This window comes from Chroicocephalus ridibundus, chromosome 22, assembly GCF_963924245.1.
Source record: "Chroicocephalus ridibundus chromosome 22, bChrRid1.1, whole genome shotgun sequence".
Lineage (NCBI taxonomy): Eukaryota > Metazoa > Chordata > Aves > Charadriiformes > Laridae > Chroicocephalus > Chroicocephalus ridibundus.
Genome location: NC_086305.1, coordinates 2014940 through 2041670, shown reverse-complemented (window position 1 = coordinate 2041670; position 26731 = coordinate 2014940). Strand labels below are relative to the sequence as shown.

General features: G+C 47.5%; 2 protein-coding genes across 2 annotated transcripts; both read right to left on the bottom strand.

The window, feature by feature from the left end:
- Positions 1 to 428: 428 nt before the first annotated feature.
- Positions 429 to 14875, bottom strand: SIN3B (SIN3 transcription regulator family member B). Its single transcript, XM_063358211.1, has 19 exons — positions 14725 to 14875; positions 13919 to 14025; positions 13202 to 13355; positions 11928 to 12191; positions 11380 to 11523; positions 11013 to 11135; positions 10437 to 10526; positions 9879 to 9997; positions 8959 to 9166; positions 8138 to 8254; positions 7528 to 7766; positions 7093 to 7276; positions 6273 to 6867; positions 5620 to 5789; positions 4887 to 5060; positions 4535 to 4627; positions 4148 to 4242; positions 3534 to 3738; positions 429 to 3162 (listed from the first exon to the last, which is right to left on the bottom strand). Exons 1-19 carry the CDS (start codon positions 14815 to 14817, stop codon positions 2932 to 2934), a joined length of 3405 nt encoding a protein of 1134 aa, XP_063214281.1. The 5' UTR covers positions 14818 to 14875; the 3' UTR covers positions 429 to 2931.
- A 418-nt stretch (positions 14876 to 15293) lies between these two features.
- On the bottom strand, positions 15294 to 25078 carry NWD1 (NACHT and WD repeat domain containing 1). Its single transcript, XM_063358394.1, is given in 16 exon segments — positions 15294 to 15395; positions 15529 to 15767; positions 16263 to 16404; positions 16896 to 16988; positions 17815 to 18087; positions 18240 to 18439; positions 18616 to 18738; positions 19182 to 19376; positions 19854 to 19969; positions 19971 to 20016; positions 20476 to 20593; positions 21077 to 21236; positions 21406 to 21609; positions 22023 to 22416; positions 22419 to 23294; positions 23606 to 25078. Coding segments are annotated over 16 exon segments (3597 nt in total). The 5' UTR covers positions 23922 to 25078.
- Between the last annotated feature and the right edge of the window lie 1653 nt (positions 25079 to 26731).

The window sequence follows — 26731 nt, the reverse complement described above, 5'->3', positions numbered from 1 at the left end:
CTGTGTGTGGAGCAACTCTGCCACCCCCTGGGCTGCCGTGCTCTCCTCCAGCCCCGGGCCTGCGCGCCGAGACCTCCCTGCAGCGCACACCTAAGCACGGAGCCACAGGCACCATCTTCCCCCACGGGATCTCCTCCTGCACGGCCCTTGCAGGAAACTTATTTCCCTTTGACGTTAGCCAGCGTGCTCACTGTGCCGTGACTCCTCCTCGGCGCGGGCAGGGCTGAAGAGGTGCTGCCTGCTGGCCCCCCATCTAAGCCACAGATCCCGCAGCCTGCCCTGCAACTGCTTGAAGGGAAGTTCATCCGACTTTTCAATCGCATTTCTCTACTATTTAACATTCAGTTTCAGGTGCAAGACAATCAGTTCTGGGGATTGTCGGAAAGTTTAAATTCATTTAAAAGAAATTTAAAACAGTGAGAGCTGCAGACTTTTAAAATCAATATTTTATTTTACTTGAATGTGCAAATAAATATAAAAAAAAACTACATTCAAAGAGCTGGCAAAGCAATTACAAGCCCAAAAGCAAAGATCCTTCAAAAAAATGGAAGAACAAACTCTTGAATGAAGGTCGTGCGAGCAGATACACAGCGGTCGAGCTTCAACTCAGACATTAGCAAGCCCCTCTCAAACCTGCACTGCCTGCTCACTCCGTTCACAGCACTTGCTACTATCACTTTTGAGACAATAGCACTGTAAAGGGTGAAAGTCTTACTTTTAATCCGTTCAGGTTATAAATTAAGGTTTACAAAACAAGGATGCTTAAAAATACCTGAAGTACACTTAAAAACGGGGAGATGGAACGGGACGGTGCACGGGCGCGTGACCCCCCTACACCTTGGTACACTTGGAATCAAATGCATTTTAAGCCACAAGTTGCAACCTATTTTCTAGTAAACATTTTTCTGTATCATAAAACCATAAAATTTGGCACAGTTGTCATCTCCACTGGAAGACAGCAGAGAGGCGAGCAGGAGTGAGGTGTATTTTGTTGAGCTGTCGGGAAGCAAAAAGGGGATACTGTGCTTTGCACCGGGCTCGTCCCCCCACTCCCCCTCAGCGTCTTTTATCACTTACTGCAACAAGAGCAGGGGAAGAACCTTCAGATCATTTCAGTAACCAAAATTTAACAGAGACCCAGACATGGAGAACACGAGTTCTTGATGAAAAGTCCTCTGCTGGCAGTGGTTGTGCAAGTGGCCACGAATGCCAGAGACTGGCCTCCCTCCTTCCCTCCTACAGATTATTTTGCAAAAGAAACAAAGAGTCAGTACAGTTTTCTATTAAATGTGCCCCAAAGGGAATTTTTCTGCTGTCAAGTGAGACAATTGCAAAACCAAATGCTGTACAGTGGAAATAACCCAGGACAAATCCTACAGGCTGCTGCTTAGGTCTGGCAGAAATTATAACCTAAATATCAAAGCCACAAAAAAAATCGGGGTGGGGGGGTTATTCCCCCAAAAGCAGGGAAAAAGGTGGAGGCAGAGCTGAAAGGAGGCTGGCCCTGCCTCACGCCACTACGTCTGCAATACACTCCACGGCCAGAGCGCTTGCCCTCGGCCCCTGAAAAATGAGCGAAGTCACGGTGGAGTCGCGGGACAGACACTAGATGATCTCCGGAGGTCCCTTCCAACCCCCACCATTCTGTGATTCTTGATTTTTCAATAGATTAAGTCAGACAATTGACATAGTGTTCTGCATGGTTCAGGGTAGGGTTTTTGTTAGGTTTCATTTCAAAAAAGCTTAGATAGACGTACAGACGGTTCAGTGGAAAAGCTCGTTGACGATGGCTGTGGCTGGATCTAACACTGCCCGTTATGGATTTCCATGTGACACTGCAAATAGAGCATCTGTGCTGAGCCAGCAGAAACAGCCAAGTATCTGGGACAAACCTCAGCTCCAGCGCCACCACGGTGCTGCAAGAGCTCCATCTACTGCTGTCACTGACGGGTACAACCCAGCAGAACCAGGGCGTCCGGGCATGCAGAAGGAAAGCGAAGCGCCTGAGAACGCCGTCTCCAGAGGCCGCCAATCAACATGCAAAATACAAAATAATAATAAAAAAAAATAATAGGCCAGACCTCGCAATGGATATTCCTCCCCACGCACACGCTCCAAGCAGCTCCGGAGCTGAGAAGGCAGAGTCTGCAGCAGGCCGTGAGTTCCCAAAGCAACACGAGGGGATCCGGCGCCCATCGGGGCTGTCTTGGGCCACAAACAGCTCTCTTGCCAAGCACGGCAGCTCAGAGAGCTTCTTCCCCTTCGTTCACGCTCCAAAATACTGAGTTGTCGAGTGGGTGTTGGAGCATTTAGCACGCTGCTCACCCTTGTCTCAGTTTTGGCGTTTTTCTCACCAGAGCACCAGTAACAAATACTGCATTCATTGCCTTATTAGTACACGTAGATAACGAAGCAGCCCATAGCTGGGCTAGCAATCTGTGCCAGGTGCCGGCGCTTGGAGGTTACACTGAAGAGTTCTGCAGGCTCCAAGACGGCACAAATTCAGGAAGACAGGCAACATTAAACCCTTCAAAGTGGAAGCAGCTGCCAGCATCTGCTCAAACACCAGCCCAGCTCCATCTCTGCAGCAAAGCCACCAGCGGTAGTTGCCCAGAGCCTCACCCCCTCACTCAGCCTTGCAGTACTGGCTGGCCAGCAGTGGCCTAAAGCTAGGAAACTACGAAAAACTGTGTGGCAGTGCCGAGAGCCCTCTGCCCATAAAGCTTTTAAGAGTCTCTTCATGACGGCCGGAGGATTACACTGCAAGGAGACAAGTCTATGCCATATGGAAAATACATCATAATCCAAAGTAAAATGCTGCTTGGATAAATATCATTAATACATACGTTGCATTCCCACCACTATTCTCAGAGTAAATGTGTTTCACCACCAACGCTCCTACTCGTCTTGGTCCCAGGAACAAGTCTCTGCTCACGGGGAAGCTGGACGGCGACTGTACTGAACTCTGTATCTGTTCACCGGGACCCCATGGACATTCACCGTCTCACAAGTTGTTTTGCAGGGCACCATCTCCTCGTCTTCGTCTCCCATTAGCCAGTCTTGAACTACATCAACTGCCTCCATGGTCACGTTCTCTTCTAGCCACCTATTGTGCCACTCTTCAAACTGCTGGTGGTGCTTTAGCAGCACCATTGGCTGCACCTGAAAGCAGGACAGTAAAGATCACCGAGAGGTTGCTGGGGGAGAAGCCAAAACCCTCACCTCCTTGTATGTCTGAGACGTGCATGCTTCACAATACAAGACAAATAGTAAAACAGAAAACCGCGTACCTGCATTTAAAGATCTCTATTAATGTTTGCTACTCCCCCTTAAAAAGAAAAGGCTGCTAAACTAAACCAAAGTACAGAGCATTTACCAGCTCTCCTCCACGTTTCATCCCACACAGAGTAGTAACTTCTGGGTGCAGTTTGCAGGAATTCAGCCACAAGACGTCTTATCGGTACCTGTCTTTTGGCTCACATCCTCAACCTCTGCTACTGCCTGAGCTGCGGAGAGAGTAATAGGAGATGCACCTGCTTGGCTCGGCAGAGAGCGCCCCGCCTGTACATGTAATCCTCCGAGTTCATGATGAACATCATTTTGTGGGTGTTGAGCTTGAACCGGCAGTCCACGTTGCAGGCACTTTCCACCCCAATCAGCCTCTTCCAGGAGCTCTTCACTTCACTACGCAGAGCTCTCACTTGCTTACATTGCCACTTGCGAAACTTTTTTAGGTTCCTAGAAGAAAACAAGGATCAGGAAGCGTGTGTCACGCTTGGTTATCCATTCCGTTCAGCTAGCAGAGCTGACAGCACAAGTATGAAATCTTCCTCCATACACTCTGACAAATATTTAGTGAAATAGGAACGAATTAGACCTCAAATTCCTCCCAGAAGGGACTGCTTAAACGGTCCCACTCCATTCTAAACAGAGTTTCACAAACAAACCTCAGTGCAGTGGTCACGATTTTTTTCTTAAGCGTTCTTACGTGGTGCACTGGACTAGAGCAGCCCCTTTGGACCTCAAATATGAGCACATTTCCCTAGAGTTGCTCGTACGGCACATCACCTAAAATCACTGCCACACCAGCAGAGAGGAAGCAGTACTGGCTGCTGCAGGCGTCACTCAGGAGAGGGAGTGCGCTCACCTTTGCAGAAAGACCGGTTTCAGTAAGAAGCCATCATTCTGGTTGTTAGGAGCTCCTTCTACCCCAACGTACTGCTCCATGTAGTTAGCCAGGTGCTACGCAAGAGAGACCAAGTCCTAGTCAGATTTCGCTCTGGTCAAGACAAACACCACTGCAAAGAACTAGTTTATTTCCAAGCTGCTTTTTATGAAGGTGATTTATGTCGAAACTGTTGCTAACATACCCATTTCTGTCAGTGACCGCAGCCCCACATGTAATATTCCCGCCTCCCAGGTAAACTTCTCCTACTGACAAAGTCTCTCAGTTTGGAAGGAGAAGAGGGAAAGCGTTCCTAGGACAGCTGCTTTGCCTGTGCCCCAGCAGACTCCATGGTCACTGGGATATTACCTGGACCTCCACAGGATCTTCTGTCTGGGTTTCTTCTGTATCCAGAAGCTCAATGGTCATGATCACCTGTCCCTTCCGCTGAAGAAACATTACCTGTAATAAAGTTACAGGCACAAGATATTGGCCATTTGGGTTTACAATAAAATGCTGTATACTCACAAGTCATCTGGGCAACAAATATTAGCTAGGAGGGAAGTAAGCAGCAGGGCTTTTCAGCGAGCCAGAATGCCGCTTTACTGTCTACGCTCTGGTTTTGGCCCCTTCTCTCCATATTGGTGGCCTCGGAGCTTCCAAACCCTTTTCTCCCAGATAAAGTACCACTTTATGAAGGTCCCTGGCAGCAAGTTCTTACCTTGAAACAGTTCTCATCTGCCATGCAACGTTCAGCCTTCCACTGATAGCTGGTCTCCTTTGCTGCCCGGACACACCTAGAGGATAAGTTACCTCCAGCAGCACCTCGCTTCCTTTCGTTCAAGTAGAGCTCAACAACCTTCAAGCAGATGTCGTCGCTCACGAGATGGTGAAGCTTCCATTAAAAAAGGGGGAATTCAGTCAGCAAGCCTGGGCCAAGAGTTAACTCTAGTGTGTCATGAAAGGAGCACAAAACTCAGCACAGCGTCACACCCCAGATGAAATACCAAAGCTTTAACTGCAGCGACTTCACACATTTCACTCTTTTTCATTACTTTGCACTAAAAGTAACAGAGAAGAGCGAGGGGCTGATGGGCCTTAACTGTAACAAACCTACAATGAGAAGACAGATTTGAGTAAAAAGGACTGGACCTTTTTTTTTTTTTTTTTTTGCCTGAGATGTATTTTGGGAATGGCAGAATTTTGAAGAGACTGGAACTCAAAAAATGTTGGAAAAGGCCAGGAAGGGTAAATCCCCTAAGGTGGCCCCTGTACCAAAGCTGAACTATCTCACTGAACTTCTGTTGCTCTTTTCCCTACGTATAGAACTTTTCTATGAGTTTGCTTTAAGTTTAGCGAGTCCTTGCACTACAGGGTACTGACAGCAGCCTATCTGTCTGCAGAAGGGAGACGCGCGGCCCCCAAACACACAGCACAGCCAACAAGTTAGTTACCTGGCGGACAATATTCTGCACCAGTTTGTCCATGGTAAAGCCAATATAGGCATGGATAGTGAACATCTCCCTCAGCGTGTCCTCGTACTGCGTGGGGTCAATGTTCCCATCCAGCAGACTCCTCACCATATCCAGGAACGCGGGGTAGTACTCCTCCAGTTCCACCTCACCTGCGCAGGGGATAAGCGCAGTCACTTCATGCATGTGAGAGGCAGAGTGAAGTCAAGAGAGACAAGGGACAGCACTGCGCAAGAACCAGGACGTTCAGAACCGAGAACACGCTTACAGACAGACAGTTCCCTGTAAGGAGAACGGGCTCTAACAGTTTTATCTCACACGCTTCCATGACGACCTTATGCAGTTAACTACCTTGTTACAAAATCAAAGTAACAGACTAATACCAGACACTTCAGAGCATCTGACAACAGTGGGCTTGGGTGAAGTCTCTGTAAGTACACGAGAGCCCTCAGAAGATAAATTACAAACTAGCTCTCCTGTTAAATTACCTGTATCCACAAATGACAGCTACAGTGGAGGTTTGCATCTCTACACTGCCTACAGACTTGCCTGCTGGGCTCAGGTACTCAGATACACACAATCGAGCACTAGAAACCAGAGCATGAAGAATGGCCTGTGTCCCGGATTATTCTTACTTGGTTGCTTCAGTCTTAGTTCCATGGCTGGATCATTGGTTTTTTCTTTTCTTCCCTCACAAAGGAGTTTCTCTCTCTCTTTTTCAGTCCGATATTCTAGAAGCTGCTTCTGAGCCTGACGATAAATCTTTAGGAGCCTTGAGCACAGAGTCTGGTGAAGGCGGAGGAAGAAATACCAATTATTATTGACAAAGAACAGACTGTAAACATCATCCAGAGTGTTGTGGGGCTCAGCAGCTGTAACATCGCAGAAGGTTGCTTTTGCCTCCAGAGGACTGCTCGGGGGCCCAGGCACGTGTTTTTTCCGTAGCTCAGGAGTATCCAGGTTCTGCCCCTGGTGGTTTTCTCTGTCCTCATCCGTTGATTCTTCAGAAATACTGTGCTCAGGGGGCTGAGAGAAAAACAGCTCAGGTATGAAGTGATGCACTATCTGCCGAATGGTTGCTTGATCCTCCTTCTGGATAGTAGGCTGCCTTTTTACATAATAGCTGATAAGAGAGGCTGCATCTTCCAAAATCTGCTTATCTTCATAGATAAAGATAAGATGAGGCTCATTTGTGGACGAACTTCTCCCCTCTGAATGCTGCTCCTGATGCTGTAATCAAGAGACAAATAGATAAAGAGCCTTCCAATCCATGCTCAAGAGCCATTCCTGCCAGAAGAAATAAGCCAGTATTAACGCTATGCTGGGGACGGTCCTTTTTGACTGAGAACTCTTCAGAGCACTACCACTTCTACAAGGTCCCCGGTGCTACGTAAACATCTAGATAATACCATAAATGAAGGAGACAGAAGACGGATTATCTCCTGGCATACACACCTCATCGTAGACACTCTCAATTTCATTCAGCAGGCTCTTGGAGCGCAAAGCTTTGGTGTCATTTTGCTTGAAGTTGACGGCCTGGTGGTCAAGGGACTTCAAATAGGCTTTCTCATACTGCTCCCGCCAAATTTTGTTGAAGCCCTGCTGGGCCTCCCGCCATTCCTCCTCTTTTGCTTTTAATCTGCATAAATGTATAATCTACTTCAGTACAAACAGACAACCACAGAAACACACGCAAAGCATTTTTAACGTAACCAACTGTCATGCACCAAAACCTCTTCAGTATCCCTGGAAGCAATAAATAAATAAATAAAAGCACCGCCACTGAAGATGAATTATCCTTTGAAAACAACATCTGCAGAAAACAGTTGTTTGAAAATCCTTTATCAGTTTCTTAAAGATCCCAGGTGAAGCCAAGAGAATGGGAATTACCTCTTAAGAACAACAGGAACTGCAGTAACTGGGTTTTTCTTAAGACTTTCAATGATCTCTGGTGCTTTATCACCGTAGATGCGATAGATGGCCCTGCGCTGGATCACTTCTGACGTCCCTCCCAAGCAATCATCCAGGCGAAATTTCTCCTGATCCTCTTGAGTCAGTCGAGAGAGTTTTTTCTGCACACTCTCCAGCACACGTATTGTGGCTAAATTGGTCTCCAGGACAACATCCAACTGTCAAGAGTTCACAAAAGACACCGCGTAAGAACAGGCATAGGAGGAAAATGGAGCCCAGTGGCTCCAGGTTTGTGGCATGCATTCCAGCCCCACTGGGTGGAGCTAAGAAGCATCAGCAAGGTTTCTTACTGGAAAATACACCTCTGCCAGTTCTCCCAAAGGTAACACGCGTTTTAAAACTGGACTCATGCCCAGAAAGAACTACTAGACTCCAAGAAAGTGGACAACACCAAACCTAGCTCAAACCAACAAACCGTAACAGAACTTTCAGTATTCGGCCACCAATTAATTCAATTAAAATCCTCATAACTAGAAGTTTTGCTTTCTGAGGAGCAGCCAGCAGAAAGGAAGCTCAGTAGCAGAGGTACCTCAAACCGCTCATCTTCACAGCGGTGCAGCTGCTCCTCATAAGGAGTCTTCTTGGAGCTGACAAAAGTGGAGTCTTCAGACCAGGATGGAAATGAAACCCAGGTATCATTTAACACCTGCAACAGGGCAGAGACATGACATTGAACGGAGCCCTGTGAGCCCAGAGCTGTTCTCACGGGGTCTGACACCTCTCTGGTTTATTTTGGCGCAGTTGTGCCCTGAGTTTCTGTTGGAAGTTTCAGACCTAGTTCCCAAGTCACTGTCATGACTGTTCCTCAGAAGATTAGAGGAAACTGGGACCTGCTCAGAAAGCGTGAAATCACCTTCCCTATCTCCTCACTAACCAGAGATCACTCTGCAGTAATCAGCAACTGTACGTAGAGGAGACAGAGCTGCCAACAACAGCGAGAGGCAGAAGGACCTATGCTGCAGGTGTCTGTTCCCAGTGACGACAGCGCCCAAGTCACTGGCCCATGGTGCTCTTTCAGGAGAAAAACTGTTTCTAAAAGCCTTATTGGCCCACTGCTAGGAAATTAATTTCAGGCCGTTTAAGATTCTTTTCTGTCTATAGGAATAAATTCGTGTACACACATAGATTCAAAAGACATTAAAGTGAAAGACACGATTTGGGATGGGTTTAGATAAAATTAGTAAAATGCATGTGGACACTCTTATTTCAATAAATTGGATGAATAACTGATCTGAGAGAAAAGCTGGCTGATCAGCACTAAAGTGAAGAATCCACAGGCATAAACTGTAGCACTAACTACCCCGCTTCAAGGTACGCAAGTGCAACGTGGGTTCAGGGATCCCAAAGTACCTCCTTGCAAATGGCTGTTCTTCCACTGCACTTTGGCTGCTGGTAGGTTTTTGGGAGAGCCCGGTAACTCGATCCTATGCGTTTGCAGGAAGCGTAATCAATTTCCCGACTCATTCCATCCCCAGACCGGTCGCTCAGTGGAGAAGCAAATGAAAGCTCTTTCACACCAAGAAAGGACTTGAACTGTGCAAAGAGTTCTGGGAATTTCCTTCAAAAACACAGGTAAGTGTATTTTGTTATTTCACTCTGACAGTTTTAGGGTGTGTCATAAAAGTGACGGAGAAGATCTAAACAAACAGCACTGCACTGAGAAATCCTTCACCAACGTTTTACCTGTTATCATTCTCTCTGAGCGCTTTATGTTCTTTTTTTGACTTAAGGCAGGAAAAGAATCTCCCTTCACAACTTCACGAATACTCCCCTTAACTGAGGAGTCACTTTGCCATGTGACTCTTCCTCTTCTGTTGGAAGCCAAAAGCACGAGACGCTCACATCAGAGCTAGAACTATTTATCCTTCTCTCAGCTCTGTTCTGAGATTTCATGTTTATATCTGTATTATATTTTGAGAGATGAATACAGGGAGTGTGAACAGAGATGACCCTCCAGAATTCATGAGATTCGATTCTCTGCCCCCCATGATTTAGTATAACATCAGGTAGCCTGCTGCTTGGGAGGCTTCCAACGGGATGCACAGGCAGAGGAAAATATCCTCCCTAAAAGAGGATATGTGTAGATACGTTAAAAGAGTCAGATTTTATTACACCTCTTTTTGGAGTAGCCTTCATTTTCTTGCATGCTACATAGGAGGTATCTCTGAAGTTAAATCCAAAACATCACTAACAAAGTTCACATCTACCAAAAAGTAACAGAGTAAGACCTAAAAAATACATCAGAGCGGAGAAGACAGTCAGTAACTTACCCTAAAAATGGTGTAACTAGCTGGAGCAACTCAGAGCCAGAAACCAGCTCCTGGTTGAAGAGAGCAATGCAACGGAGAAAGTTTTCGTAGACTTCCTGACTCTTTAGCACTCTACGCACCTGAAGCACAGTTTGGAGAGAAAGGATCAGACCACTCAAACAGCACTTTTCCTTAGTGTTCATAGTCTAAGCAGTCTGCGCCATGGGTACAGCCACAAACCCCTGCCTAGACTGCAACATAAAAAGAAAATATGCACAACAATGCCCAGTTTCAAACAGTAATCTAGTAACTACAGACGGTACCATGAGGAAATATCACTGAAAAATAGAGAAAAACATGCCTGTAAGAGACAAGCGTTCAGGAAAAGGTTAGTTATCAGTTTCTATTCATCCTCCAAACCCATCTATTTTCTTTTTTCTTGGTATGTCTTGAAAAACTCAAAAAATCAGGCAATTGCTAAGTGCTGACACACAGATTGTATAGAAAACCAACCGATTAATAACCACATAAATGGTAGAAAATAAGTCCACAGAATGTGAGAACAGGCCAAATACCAACCTTGTCAAAGAAGGAAAACTCCTGCAGTGTTCCGTATTTCCCCACTGTCGCTACTGACAGATCTTTGGTACCTCGCAGTTTCATTTTCTTCTGTTAAAAGAACAAGCAGTTATACTTAAAATGTTGTGACTCAAATGCTATCAAATGCTACATCCCTGACAGATAACAACCCTCTGCAAGGCTGAAACTCAGCATTTCCCAAACGGTGACCCAGCACTGCTGTGTCAAGTCCTCCTCGAAGCTGAGAAGAAAACCAAAAAAAATGGATCTCTTGAGAAAGAATTCCAAAGAAAGATTTCTTTCTAGAAGCAATGAATTGTCCCCTTCTAGGGCCGATACTTGTACAGAAGGTCTTGATATTTAGTATTCAATGTGTTACCACACACATTTAAGCACACTTCAAAAATTCCCTTTTTCTACAGTAATTGTTATTTTAAAAATAACTTTGAAATTTTGTTTCTCATACCTAACACCTACATACCTCAAAGACGCTACTCATTACAACTTTATCTAAGCAATTATTTAAACACAATGAGTGGTATCAGGTTATTTTAAGTTTTTGCTTGCTAAAGATACCTTTGCTGGGCCAGAAACAGGACGCAACAGCAGTGGTCTGGATCGCTTTTTGCTGTGTTCCAGATTCTTCTCATGCTCAGTTTTCTGGACACTGTTCACTTCACAGGGTCCATTTCCTGTGAACTGGAGTAAACAGACAATGACTTCAATGTTCTCTTCTCGATTGGTGCAAATAAAGAACCCCATGTATCAGAGCAGAACAGAGAACACGTAGCTAAGTCACCTGTTCTGTGAAATTCCAAACAATGAAGAGGAACAAAGTTCATCTTTATGTTTTTCCATAACGTTTTGCATTCCTAAAACTTCTTTATGTATTCTACAACCAGAGACTATTCAATATTCTGCCTTGCTCTAAGCATCCACATACCAAAGACCTTTTAGCCTCCGGGAGAAACTGTCCAAACTCCGAAAGCAGATCCTCCTGTCCCCTGAACAGATTTGCTACTTCAGTAAACACTTCTTCCTCTGACATGCCCCGAAAGGGTCGGCCTTTAGTGTTCAGCTGTTCTTTCTGAAAAGATAGGCACAGATGTTAAACAGAGTCAAAAACATAGTGCACTATGCAAGCAAACTCATCCACTTGGCCAAAAATCTTACGGTACACAAACCTGAAATAACTAACAGACAGCCCAAGGTTCTCACAGCGCATCCTTTCACACAGGATATCACTAAATCACGTGAAAGTTAGTAAAGGCAGATCTGGATACAACCCCCTTACACCTCAGACCCTGGAGAAGTGCCACAATTGACACACTTTTGTCATTTCATGTGACTATCCAGGAGGCAATTGTTGGCCAAAGGCTAGTGCTTGGGAACTGTATAAGCCTGTTCGATATATCAGACATTTCAGTTGGCAACAACTACTCAAACAGCTACGCTGCAAACCCACAATCTCTCATGTGGAAGATTCTTTACCTGGTAAGTATGAAGAATTTCTAAAAAGGATCTGTAAATTTCTGGATGGTCAAGGAAACGTGTTTTGATCTTATTCACGTAACTGATAGCATTATTGAACTCTACAGAATCAGACTCCAAGGGAATTTGGGATTTATCTTCTTTGTATGGAAGCTGTTGCCTAAACTCCTCGGAACAGTCGCTGTGATTGTGCGAATTCTCCTGGGAGTAATGCAGCAACAGCCCGCTGCCAGGGAGAGCGCTGGGGACAGGCTCTGGGGGCACCTAGTGGCATAAGACACACAAGACAGTGACTCGTACAGAAACACAGGCGCAAGTTCAACAACAATCTCGCATCAGGATTTTCAAGCCATTTAGCTAAAAAAAGATTACCACGTGAAGAAGAAAGAAAAAGGATTTAACTAGCCAATAAATTTCCCTGCCAAGTTTATTAACATCATCAGTTAAAAAAATCCCATCAGTCGTATCTGGCTCATGAACCATCTGACTCATTACTGCTTTTGGCTGTCACTGCATTATCCACGACACTTGAGAGGGTGACCAAACAACACGCACCGCAGTTTCTGTTACCGCTGTTTTATTTCAGAGGAACTGTTAGCTTTAAGAAACATATTAAAACGTAAGGCTCTTAAAGATGCTAAATTTCTAAGCAACAGAGAGATCTAAGGGAATGGAAATCTAAAAGATATTTCCTGATACTAATTAGAGTTAAACCACAAGTTTATCAGTAGAATTCAGGCAATAGCTCTGTTTCAGCCTCCACAACCACACAACAACAACAAAGGAGGAGAGGCCAATATGTATCCATCGGTATTACAGCAGATGTCTTTCATTGCAGGGTGTTGGCGATTGCATGGCAATACCTGACATGTTATTTTTTGCCTATTGCCTAAACACATTTCCCAGTTTCTCAGTGGAAGACTGGAAACGCGATTCTTCCAAGATCTCTTCGAAATTCGTCACTACACACACCACGTATTGAGAATCTATACAAAGATGTAAAGGCAATTACAATTTCAGTTTTCAAATCTGACTGAGTATTTGGAGTGGCACTTCATGCACGAGTATCATTCTTGTGTAAGCTAAACTAACAACTGGTTTGAGAATAAATATTTAAATTTATATTATACCCGTTATCATGGACTTTGAAAACAATGTTAAAGCTTTAGCAATATGCAACACATGTAAATCTACATAGCCCAAACTGTGCAAGAAATGTGTATTGTGACACATATAACAGAATTTATCTAGAGAATATGAACTCTGTGACCTACCTGACTATTCAAAGGTGACTGTATACTTAACTTCCCGTTCTTTGGAATTTCTATCCTGTAGCCCAGAGGGAGGAAAGCATTGAATCCTACAATGAGGTCAGGATGCTCATGGAAAAGCTGTGAAACACGTCGGATTACTCCAGGTGTGTCAATGCTAAAATTGAGAAGAGTTTGTTACTTGTGCCCAAATCAGAAATACAAGTTAAGCCTAGAAAACTGCAGAAGTATGTGAAGCATCTGGCTTCTTAGAGCTGCAATTTTTAACAAGCCAGTTTGGGAACCTCAGACCTAGAAATTAGCCCAGAGGGAATGACCACTGCAGGCTTATACCGGGAGAGTTATCCCCAGAGAGGAGCTATGAGCGTGCAGGTTACCCAAAAAGGGGGGGACAGCCATCACCTCTAGGGCTGCCAGGTCAGACAGGCTCTGCACTCAAGCTTCTTCACTTATTTTCAAGATCTGTGTTTCAGAGCGCAAAGTGAAAATAGATTTGCCTTTTCCTGTGAATTTCACCTCTGGAAAAATGATGGGATGGACAGACACCCTCCACCTCCAGTGTCTATTGACTGCCCTACGGGGGACAGGCCAGTAGCGTGGCCTGTATGTCTGTGGAGGTGGAAAGATGAAGGTGGGGGGGACCTCTCAGAGGCAGAGACACCCCCGCAGAGGCTGAGGAGCTCCCCAGAGCAGCCCTGGGGCGCAGGGCCTGGGCTTTACCTCTGGCTCTTGAACTCCTTCATGATCTCCAGGAAGCCATTGTAGGTGGCGGGGTCGCTGCCAAAGCGGATCTTCACCTGGTCCAGGTAGGAAAGCGCATCCTCCACCTGTGGGCGAGAAGGCGGGTGAGGCCCAGAGCGGGGGAACAGGCCCTGGGGCACTCCCCGGCCCCAGAACGGGGGCAGAGGCACCCCACAGCACTGAGGGAGGGGGGGACAGGCCCCGGGGGGAGCCCCACAGCACCGGGGAAGGGCGAGCAGCCCGGGGGGGGGGGCACACGGTACCAGCTGAGGAGGCCCTGAGGAAGGCAGGCCCAGGTGGGGCCTCGCGCTACGGGGGAGGGTGGGCCTCGGGGTGCTGGAGGAGGATGGCCAGGCACGGAGGGGGGCACGGTACCGGGGGGGGGGGGGTATGTCCCCGGGGAGGATGTCCGCGGTACCAGAGGAGAACAGCCGGGCTGGGGAGGGAGCATACGATATAGGGCAGGGGAGGAACAGGCCCGGGGGGGCCTCACGGTACCGGAGGAGGAGGGCGCAGGCCCCGGGGGATCCCACGGCACCGGAGGAGGAAGGGGGGCGTACCCCACGGCACCGCGGGGAAAGGCCCCGGGAGACCCCACGGTACCGGCGGGGGGGACATGCGCCGGGGGGCGGGTTCGACGCCGCGGCCGGGGCAGGCAGGTCACGGCGGGGCGGGCAGGGCCGTCCCGGGGGGTCGAGGGCGGCGGGGAGCGGCCCTTTGCGGAGAGGGCGGGGGAAGGGGGAAATCCCGGCGGGGGCGGCCGCCGGGGCGGTCTCCGCACTCACATGCACCGGCAACTTCTCCTGCGCCGCGGCCCGGCCGCCGCCGCCCCAGCGCGGGGCGCTGCCCCCCCGGCCGCCGCCGCCCCCCGCCGCCATGTTGGGAGTCGGGCAGCAGCGCGCCCCCCCCGCCCCGCTCCCCTCCCCGCCCCCCGTCGGCGCGTGCGGAGCGCCTGCGTCAGCGCGCACGGCGCCGCCGGGCCCAGCGGAACCTCGGCGGCCGCCGTCGGCGTCGCGCGCCGCTTCCGGCCGTTCAAGCGCCATGGCGGGAGCCGCGCCTCAGGTCCCGGCTCCGGTGAGCGGCCGGGAGGAGGGGGTGGGAGGGGATCGCCGGGGGGCTCGGCAGCGGCGAGCCAAGTCCCCGGTGTGCCGGGCGGGAACCGGTGGCCTTGGCGGGAGGGGCAGCGCCGGGGTGGGCGCGGGAGGGCCGCGGTACCGAGTGCCCGCCGGGGGCGGCCGGGCTGCCGTCGGTGGTCCGCGCCGAGCTGTAGTGCCCGCTCCGGTACAGCGGCATACAATGTGGGTCTAGGGCCGGTTTGTTTTTTTTTTTTTATTTACTTTTTTAAGCGTCGTTACTATGGTGCGTGACAGCCGTCGTGTTGTGCCAAGGTATCACCGGACTCAATAACCGCAGCGAGGGCGTTTTCAGCAACGTTTAATGTTGTAATTCTGAGGTACTAAGGCAAAAGGATAGAAAGAGAAACCCTTACGCTCACTCCTGGGTGTGGATGCTGCTTTAGCCTATTCATCTTTGCTTTTTCACGCCACTGAGCAGATTTGAGAGACCTTGCTGGTGTGAGTCAGGCTCACAGAAGAATTTCCTTGGTTGTACTGTTGCTTCCTTGAGTTTTCCTTGTCTTTCTTTCTGGATTTTACCGTACATGTTGCCACCATGTTCTGGAGTGGGTTATACCGAGGCGGGGTGGTCTTTGGGCAGTGAAACTGCTCACGAATTACACAACCAGCTTTTGTTGTTGCCACAAATCCATCTGCAGTTGGCACAATTCTGAGAGCAGTTGTGTATATACACTGTACAGCCAGCAAGGCACCTGCGGAAACCAAGCGCAGAATAAAGCATTTACTGTGTAGTAGGATTGGACTTAAAATATGCCACTTCCCTCAAATGGTCCCTTGTCGCCAGAGAATTTACCTCAGTAAAATTGGGTCACGTGAAGAGCAAGGAGGAGAGGGGAAAAAATAAGCCATGCTGCTTGTATTTCCTTAGAGCATTATAGATGATTTGTGTAATAGAGACTTAACAGAGGCTTTTCTTGCTTTGCCCTTAAACTTGCTGCTGATACTTGAACCCAGAATATTTTTCCCTACTGTGTGCTGAAATATTCCAGCTGTGGTAGTGTAGTTGCAGCTCCCAGTCACAACGCTAATAGGCTACCTCAGGATTCGGTGTTCTAGCCGCTGTTCTCACACTTGCACAAACTGTCACTGCATGGCATGTTTCCCTCCTTACAACATGAAGGATACTATAAGCCTCTTAAATACAGGAAGGAGTACAGGCTTTCTCGTTGCATTTCCCCATTACTCACCACTTGCAACATCCCGGACTGTAATGGCCTGATCCAGCGATCCAGTGTACACGTACTTTTCATCTTTTGAGAAGCAAGCACAGCAAATGCCTTTCAGGAGGGATGTGGGATGAAAATGGATGGTTAGGATTAGATTGTTATGCTGGTAAATACAGGTTGAAGAGAAGATGCCTTAGAGTAGTCAATGGTTATTCAATGCTTAAAAGTGGTGGTAATAAATAAAGATTTTTCCAAGAGTGATCCTGGAAGGAGGGTGAGAGGTATCACAAAATAAAGCCCTGGCTTGTGAAGCACTCTATAGCTGTGCAAGAAAGAGAGCCTAGTATGACTGTACAAAAGCCCATTATTCCACCTATGGAAAGGAGTGGCTCAGGTGTGTCTGCAGTGCATTGTCAGGTGAAAGAGTAACAGCATTTATCCAGCCTCCACCATCACTTTTTTTCCCCCTACTGGATTCTCCTGAGCTGTCCCAATTTACCCTTTCTGTTGCTATTAACTTAAAAAGTCTCATTCTCTTCACTGATTTGTGTCATCTAGCTTCCACCAGCTAAATGAGAAAACCAAGGTTTTCTGCTGATGGTTGTAAATGAGGTTCCACCCTCTTAGATGCGGTGCGCTGTGGGAGGCAGACACCAAAGTGCAGTCGCACAGGGCTAAGAGCATTACTGGTGCTCCCATGGCATCCAGTGTGTCAGTCAGCAACCCCTGCTCTGCTAAACTCCACACCTGGGAAAAGTTGAGCAGGGAGAAGTCATCAGTGCCTGAGCTACTTTTTCCTTAGTCCTATTTCAGAGATAAAACAATATACCTTAACTAAATTGTAGCGTAAGTAAGGTCAAAGGATAACATCCTAATATTAAAAGTCAAAACATTGAGTAACTGCTGTTACCAACTTACTCTAAAGCAAATGTTTGAAGCCCCTGGAGCCATTCATCCCACTTGCCTCTTTGCTCTTAAAGATGCCTAATTAGATCCTGCACATTTTGCACTGCACTGGCTGTTTACTTCCTTCTTTGGCAAGAGATGATGCTCCAGATGTTGTGTATTCCATCTGGCTCCTGTTCACAGGAGCATGCTAACAAGGCAGCTTTTACGAGTTCAAATTTATAACATTTCAGAAATGAAATTGTATTTCAGGCCTCAGGCATACACTGGCTTGAGGCTGGCCCTCTGAATTGATAGTGCTCTCCTCTCAGTGTCAAAAATAAAAGAATGGGAAGGCCTGAAGCAATAAAGAGAAGGGTCAATGGTCATCATCTTTTTAGAAGTGTGGCAGTACTAGAAGCTTCTTCAGAACTGCAAATCCAACCCCCAAACAGGTTGCTGGGGATCAAGACGACCTCCTAATTGTATCGGGGCCGTATTCTGTAAGCTGGATTTGTAAGAGATTCTTCTGATTGTCTGTTTGGGAACTAGGATATGGAAGTCTGAGGAGGATACTCTATTCAGAATGGAGAAGGAGTGCCCATTGGTTACCAGATTTGTTGTCTGGCTTCTTGATATAAAAAAATATAAGAAATACTCTAAGAAGGTTAAACAGATAGATGTGTACCATGGATAGAGATCCCCTACTAAATCCCACTATCGTCTTCCCTTGCTTCTGGATCAGAACGCTGGATGTTGGTGTTTCTTCCTGTAGCCCTGACAGCTGACGTTTTGATCTCAGCTCGCCAGTGTTGCTGTTCCACAGGCTCAGCGTTCCTCCTTCGGACACAGTCATAATCACCAGCTGTGGGCCAAATACTGCAGAAAACATCCATGCGTCTGACGCCTCTCCAGAAATCTGGAAGATGAGTTCTGCTGTCTCCAGGTGCCAAGCATTGACCTAGTAAAGAGGTGGCAAAAGAGATAGGAGCAGCAAGGAGTGAGGTAGCTTCTGTCCTACAACCTTCGCGATTGTGGCTGTAACTTCTAAAGTTCTTGTTCTTTTGGCACACTTTAAGTCAAAGACTGCTAGTCTTTGCCATACTGCCACGCCTTAGTATCTGAGGAAGAATATACAATCATGTGCCCCTCATCCACATGAAGGTGATGTGAGGGCGGTTCTTCGATATGCGTATCCCGGATAATAAACCTTGCTCTGCCAGAAATCAAATTCCAGATGCGCAGACTGTGACCCATGGCAGCTGAAACAGCAGAGGTCCCTTTTCCAAACACTTTCACACACCTCACCTCAGCTATAAAATAAGAGGAGGATTTGCAAAATGAGGGATTCTCAGTGTGTTCAGCACCAGGAAGAATACTGGCAGCTAGGAGGTGTCTGTGTGCCTACAGCTCAAGGATCGCCAAGCTGTCAGAGCTCTTTTCAGATGTGAAAAAAGCTTTCCAGTCATAAAACGTGGAGAAGGCTCACCGGAGTGCCCAGGAAGGACACGCAGCATCTCAAGAACTTCCATATTCCAGACAAACATTGAGCCATCCTGGGAACCTGCCACCAGCAGCCGGTGATCAGAACTAAGTGCCATCACTGTGACGCCTGCCATGACAGACAAAGAGGAGAGGCTGATCTTGAGACCACAGACAGAAAAGCGACATTCTGAGATTGTTAATATGCCGTGTTTCCCCAACTGGAACCCCCCTGTGCTGTCTGAACCCTGTAGTCTGTGCCAAGAGCAAGATTAGGTTCCCTCAGACATATCTAGGTCAGTGTGTGCTTTTGTTGTCCTGACGACAAAATGACCCACTTTATCCTCATTTGTTGAAGCAGTCGCGAATGGGACTGGTGCATGACTGAGCACAAAGGCAAATGGACCTTTATCCTGCCTTTGTGTAAGTTCACAGGCAAAACCGTCTTTCTACGGAAACAGATGTTCTCTCCTTCTTGCTCTGCTTATGTATTATGTTTCTTAGATCTTATTCAGAAGAGATGAATGATTTGATATATTCTTGGGCTGTATCTGTCCCCAGGACTGACCCTACCTTCGAGGAATCCGGTGAGCATGGTGTGTAGAGGCCCACCAGGTGGCTGGAGAAATCCGCAGAGTGGAATGAGAACAGGATAGGGACAGACGCTGCACCGGCTTAGACACTGCTGGCACAGCTTCCCGATTACCTCCGGGTAGGAAGGCACGAAAGAAAGAAGCCTGGCCAACATTTCTGTGTATATTATACTCACTCCTAGTAGGACAGAGACAAAAAAGCATTTTGGAACATGTCTGTGGCTAGGAACTTGAACAATATAGGGAAGGCTACAGTGTAAAACATGGGCAAATGTAATGGCGTGGCAGGATTTTTCCCCTGAGGGAGGAGTGGGTATTCTGAGAAGACGGAGGAGCAGCACTCTGTACCCTCCCATCTAGTTGGCTTTACAGCTGCAAGGGAATCCAGATCGCCAACAGATGCTTCTACTAGCCGTGGGGCAACAGGCGCTTTGGCCTAATCAAATAGACAAAATGTCTGTTGGCAAAGAAGAAACTCAGCTTCCCATACCAGCATGAGGCATTTATGAGTCTTTTGATGGATCCCAGAACAGAGAATTTTGTCACTGGTTGTAATTCCTTAGAAAAGTACTTTTACTTGGAAAGGAAAATTCCAGTTCTTTCCTCTGGTAAACACTTGTGTCACACTCCGTCACTCTGACATAGCTGTTACCTCCAGGGCTGCGTACGCTGCTGAGTGCAGGCTTCAAAAGGAGAAGCGTCTCCTGCACGAGGCGTAGTTCTGGACAAGGGATGCATTCAGTACACATGGCAAAGTCATCAACAACACTCTATTCCAGAGGCAATTATTTTACAGCTGATCCAGTTCATATTCCCTGCAGAAAGAAATACTATTAGTGCAGAGAACATCAGCCCTGAGAATGCACAGTTAGCCTGAAAAGACTGAGATAAAAAATGCTTTTTTGGGGAGGAAGGGGATAGAAAGATTAACAGCCACCAGCAGTGGAACTAGGACTCATTTGCTGAGGAAGTGGAGGGTTCCCATTGTCACAGTTCCTTCTTTAGCCTCTTAAATGATTTATGTATTTTTTCTGAGTTGTTAGGGTATTTTATATTTTTCTTTTCAGCATTTGGAGGATCTAGATCATTTCTTTCAGCTACTAAAGGAGTGTGTGATAATTCTAGGATAACAGTTTCTAAAAGTTACCTTATTTCTCTTTTTCAAGCATCCTTCTCGCAGCGGTTATTGATACTGTGCTGAAAGGTTGTGATTCTCACCTGTGGCTGTAGGCGTGAAGCATGCCTCTGCAGAGCACCGTATACCCAGTCCTTACCCAGCACATCCTGGTTTAGCTCCTCAATTCGTCCAGCATCAAGTAAATGAAATGGCAATTCACTCAACTTCCTCAGATTTGGAACAGTATCGGAGAACCAGAGGGGCTGAGGGGCTACCTAGGAGTAACCAGAACAGTGGATTTGAGACATGGCTTGTGAATTAATCTGCTTTCACAGCTTCGGTGCCAGATGGTATCTCATGGTATGCCAGACAACACCTCCAGGACTTTCATTGTTTTCCTGTTAGTAGGAAATGTTTTTCATGGGTCTAAATTTCTTTTGCCTAACCTAAGGCAGGCTGCCTTTCTGCAGATGTGAATAATAAATTACTTCCTTCCTTTTTGCAGTAGACTGCGTGACAAAGTTTGTAAATGACTGTAGATCTCCTTGGCTAGAGGTGCCTGTTTAAAATACATATCTATCTATATGTGTGTGTGTATATATATATCTATATATCTTTGTCATTGTTGAAAGCACTGAATAGTGTAAATTACTATTATTTCCATTGTCTTCTCATTTCAGAGCCCGTGCAGCAATCTGGAGAGACAGAGCCCTAGTCCAGAGCTTACAGGTATGGAAATGCCTGCTGATATTCATCACCTTCCTGTCGGCATTCAAAGTCCTGCTAAGGTGTGGCAATGTACGAGGTTTCTTCATTCCCCAGCTCCAAGTCCCCTTGAAGAAATCTGCCAGGAGAAAATGCCTCTTGATTTGGTCTTGTTTTGACAGGTAACGATTCTGCACCATTTCAACGAATTGCCTGGGAAGGGGAAAAAGTGACAGATGTACTGGAACAGGGAGCTAGAGCTGGGTGTTTTCTAGAGTCTCAGCACTGACAGAGTTTAAGAATGGAGAGGAGTAGAAAGCCCTGGGTGGGAACATCCCGTTCTCAGAGGTTTGGCTTCTCATTCTCTGCCCTCTAAGGGTACCTGTGTGCAACGCAAAGAAGGGTGAAGCCATCTGCTTTCCGTTCTGCCAGGCGCTCTCCCAGGTCGCTGCATAGCCGTGCCCAGTGGAGAGGAGGAAGGCGCAGGATAGTTTTACTTGAAGGAAGGTGGCAGTGGTGGATCTCTGAGAGAGCTTCATCGTCAAGGGATAAAATGTCCTTCAGCTCCATGTCTGACAGCCCATTTCTGCAAGTGAAGTGTGATATATGAAAGGAAATTATTTATCCTTCTCCTTACTGTTACACTGATATGCGTAGTGGGAGGGTGAGTCGTTTCTCTGGCAGTTCAAAAGTACTAGTCACCAAAAATCACTAGCTCACAAGCACACATGGCAGTCTCAGCTGAGAGTTTAGACACTGGATAAGCCACGGAGATCGATTTCCTTTTCCAAGTAATCCCAGAACATCTCCCTTAAAGACAATATTTTAAGTAGGCTGCCAAGTATGTGAGGAATGTTATGCTTGCTAAATATACGTATGAACACATTCACAGGCTCAAAGAACTGAGAGCTTTGACTCCATTTGGCTGTGTTAAGACAGAGATTCCTTATGAAGAGCGGGAAATATGGGCTGGTGCATTAGAGATACAGCAGTACTCGCCGTGAGGAAGCAGTATAGCCAAGCACGTAAGCCACAAGGACTGTGCCGTGTGACTTTTCCAGTCTCTCGCACAGACGGTGAGTGGCGTCCCGGGCTGTGCTAGCAATCGCTAGTTCTGAAGGTGAAGTGTAAGATGCCCATTTTCTGGCCTCATGGGAGGCCAGCTTGAAGAGCAGGGCTTGACCGCCACTAGGGAAACTCTGATGGAAATAGGCCTGTTGAGCTGGGCTTAGCCGTCATCTGTCTGACGCTAAGAGCGTCTCTAGCATCTCCTCACCTTCCTCACTGGATAGGGGTCCTACTTCGAAGTACGCTTCAGCCTCAGGCACAGCATGTTGGAGAGCTTTCAGAGTATCAGGCTCTCCTGTGGAAACGGAAATGACAATGTGGACTTTGGAGGGCAATCTGTAGGGAGCCAGTGGAATCTGTGAGCACCATCCCCAGGAAGCAATCTCTCCAGAGAGTCCAGGAACATCACCAGTGTCCGTGTGCCACAGTGGGAGACGGTGAGGAGGAGTTTACTGAGGAACGAGACCAAATCACTGCAAGCTTGTTTAGTCTGGGTTGGAGGCGGTGGCAAATCGAATGCTAAACACGCTTGGAGTCAAATGTCCCTCAGCAGGCTGCGAATGGCAGAACTGAGCTGGGATGTCCCCATCAAACGAATCACAACTACGCTGTCTTGCCCTAAACCAGCTTGCACCTGCTCAGAGAGTTTGCACATCACAGCTGTTTTTCCACAGCCAGGTGGCCCATAAAGGATGAGGGTTGTGTGGGTTTTATCATTGTTCTGCCTAACAGAGTGAAAAATGTTATCCAGTAAATTCTGTCTCCCACAGAAAAATCTGCAGTTCTTCAGGCACAGAGCTGCGTGGTGGCTCAGCTCCTGCAGAAGTCGCCCTGGCTCCTCACTGATCTGTCCTCAATATCGAAGATTCTCTAAAACCTGGTGATTAGCGACAGCAGTGAACTGCTCACAAAGTTGTTTCAGGTATTTATTATTCTCCTTGCACTGAGGGTTCCCGGAGTCTTTACTGCATGCTAGTGTGTGTACTTTGGGGTGTTCGGGATAACGGCTTGCCATTTTTGCTTTAAGGTTGCTGGGCAGCTGTTTTGCTTCACTGTCCAGATTGTCCTCTTTTTCTAACAGCTCACTGGTTGTCCCTTGTCCAGTTTGTGTGTTGGGATCCTCAACCTCTCTGAGGAATACGAAAGCCCCTGGGTTGCTCTGCCAGGTATTGAGGAGACCCTGTTCAATCTCCCATTCAATCACTAGAAAGAAAAAGACAGGAAAAGGGGAGACGTGAGCATTCAGTTTCAGAGTAGAACGCAGGAAAAGCCATCCATCAACATTAATGTGACATCCCTTGGTCCTTCTGTACTTCACATGGTGCTAGCAGGTCAGCATTCCCCGTGTCCTCTGAGTTAGGCACGCTGCTGGATGCGGTCAGGGAGACGGGGGCGGGGGAAAGGATAAACGTTTCTGTCTGGTGTATTACTGTTTGCTAGTCAGCACAAACCTCCCTCCTCTGGATTCAGGATATGGCAGGTAGTTAGTCTCCTTCCCTGCATCTTTCCTGCACCTGATTTGTGATAGTGGTGCCTCTGCTCCGGGTCCAGCAGCCCGCACCTCTCTGCCTTCAGGGCGGCCAGGCACAGCGCTGATGCCAGGCGTCCCTCCAGGCGATGCCAGGCCTGCCCGGCAGCCGGCTGCAGCACGTAGCAGGCGGGCAACGTGTTCTCATCCCGCTGGTACCACTGTGTCAGGAGCTGGGCAGAGTCCCCGGGCAGCTGCAGAGTTAGGGCCTCAAATTCCTTCTCGGCAATGAGCCGAGGCGCGGGCTGGTGCCCACAGTGGTCCCCCAGGAGTCCCTGCAACAGGCAAAAAAGGTCTGGCATTCAGGCACTGCTTCTGCGGTGACAGCTGGGATGTGGACTGGCTGCGTGCCTCAGCACCCAGGATTGCCAGGGAGGGCTGCTCGGAAAACCTGCTGGTAACCACAGCGCCCTGGTGGCTTCCATGTCGGATGGGGACAGCCAGGCAGAGTCCCAGCCTGCCCCACGGTCGGCGAGAAGCAGCTTTACAGCAGCTGTCAAACCTTTGAGGCTGGCTCTACTGAGATTTCTAGGCACGTGCTGAGAACCAGTCTGAGGAAGACGCTGCCTGAGTGCCTGCTAGTGCCATCTGCATGTGCAAATGGTGCTGATAACAGAGGTGTGAGCTGCGGGGAGCTCCTGGGTGCAGCAACGCTGTGGTGAAGCTCTTGTGGTCTCTGCCTCTCTGTTGCTGTCTCTGGGGGAAGTGTCTCAGGAGAAATCAGGCACAACTTACACAAATACTTAATTGCTTATTTATTTACTTGTGCTTTCAAATATGCCCCCCGGGACTGCATACTTATTCTCTTTGTTCAGCAAAACTTTCTTTCTCTCTTTCTAAAACCAAAACAACCTGAGGAAGCTAAAGTGTCTCAGCCTCCTCTCCCCTTCTGCAAGGCTTAAAGTTCTGGGTGTGGGGTTCTGTTCAGGGCTGTCACCAAAGCGCTCCAAGGAAGCTGAGGTGGGCTGCTGCCGTGGGGAGCTTTCAGGGCTTAGAAGGAGTGATCGGAGGGATCTGAGTGGGGCAGAAGCATGGAAGAGGTATCAGCTTGCAGTGTGACACCCTGCTCTGTCCCTGCTGGTTGCTATGGCATTTTCATTTCTGGTTCTTTGCGTGAGGAATTTGTATTTATTCCCTAGTTACTGAGAAAACCTGCTCAATATTGAGGTATTGGGCAGGGAGCAAGCTTGCAGCAAGAGCTTCTTGCCTTATGTGTATCTCCATCTGCCTCTTATAGCCGCTAGTTAATACACACAGCCCTGTTACCTTCTGCTCTGAAGAGACTCTCTGTTCAGGGCTGGACTCTGTGTGTGTCTGGGGGGGCTCCTTTTGTCTTTTAGGGACTCCTGGCAGTTATTGACACCTCAGCCCCATCAGCTAGCTGCTTCGTGAAGCTGCTCAGGCAGGCTAATTACTTTGGAAAACCACCGTGTTGTCCAGTAGACCTTTGAGTGTGTGCGGCCCGCTCTGTGTCTCACTTTAGCCACAGGGATGGAGTACGCACCGCAGCGCTGGCACTTACGATGACGGTGAGACCAGCTGACAGTTTCTGACAGGCTTTGATTTCCTCCAGAGAGAGTTGTGTGTTTCTGTGATCGGAGTCTACAAGCTCAGAATACCCCATCTCAAGTCAATTACCTGCACAAAAATATTTTTTTTAATATTCTTAGACTCATCGATACGATCATAAAAACAGTGACATGGGAAAACTAAGTCATTCTATCAGGTTTAATTTTTAGGTCAGTCTGAACACTAGTGGTATGCAACTTTGATTACTGGGACTCTGCGAGAGACACTGAGATATTCCAAATCACTCGGTAGGGATTTCTCTCTCCTGTGAAAGGCTTGGGATTTGGACCATGGATGACCAAGTAAGCAACTTAGTCTTTCAGGATAAGGAACCTCAAGACTGTAGGTTATTTGCTGCAATATTTCGAGCCTATCTTCTATCATAGAAGAGAAGGATCCCCCACATTTCAATAGCCCCTTTTATGCTAGAGTTCTGTGCTAATTAGTATAATTAGGAGTAGCTCAACTACCCCTGTAGTATACCCAGTGGAATTTATCCACGGAACTTTTTTTCCAATTGAACACAGAAACAAAAGGATGATGATACACCTGTATCCATGTGTCCAAGTGCTTGAAGACGGTCAGCCACCTAACTCTGGAAATCCATACAGCTCAAGCACAGAACTATACTTAATACAAAAGTTCTAGGAAATCGGTACAGCAGTATTTGACTTCTAGGAGGCTTCTGAAGAGATGAAAAACCTATGACCATTTCGGAGGCTTTTCCTCCATCACATATTGTGGTGGCCTTAGGACAAGGATAGACAGGAGAGAAGTGCTTTATCTCAAGCATTAGGCTGTGTTTCTGGCAGAAGGCCTGTGCTGCGGGGTGCGCTTTCTCCAGGAGGGTCTCTCTTTCCGCAGCCATGTCTGCATGGAAGGATTTGTGCAGCACACCAGAAGTTAGGAATTTGGGGCCGGGTTGTCTCCTTGTCATTCTAGACCTTGCACTGAAGATGCGGTCGGTGTTGCTATCATCTCATCTATGCCGAGTTTCATATAGATGGCATTGTGGTTAAGTCTTGTAAAACTGTGGTTTCTAGATGCTGCAAGGCTTGTGCCCGTTACCGATGCGAGTGCATTTTCAAGGTTACATACCGGCTTGTCACACTGTGGTTTTATTTATTAATATGGAAGCTCTGGATCTGGAAACTTTGGATTGCATAGTTACAGAATACAATACAGCAGCACCGCTCCAGAAAAATATACTTCTTACATCTTTCTGTGGCAAATCCATCCTGTTTTAGGACCACTCAGCCACACTGTTGGCCATCTCGGCAGTGATAAATAGCCACAATAAGAGGCAATTCTACCCACAGGGAATCTTTTCCTACAGAGTCAAGTCTTGAAATTTTTATGGCCGCTTGCCCTGCTGTGCTTTTTTGCAAGAGAGATTACCACTTTCTAGAAAAATCCTGGTGACGCCTTTTAAGTGACATATTCACGGAATTAAACAACAAACTAGGTAAATTTAGGGTAAATTAAGAAGACAAACCAGGTAGGAGAAAAGGTTAGCACAGATATGCACATGAACACAAGCGTG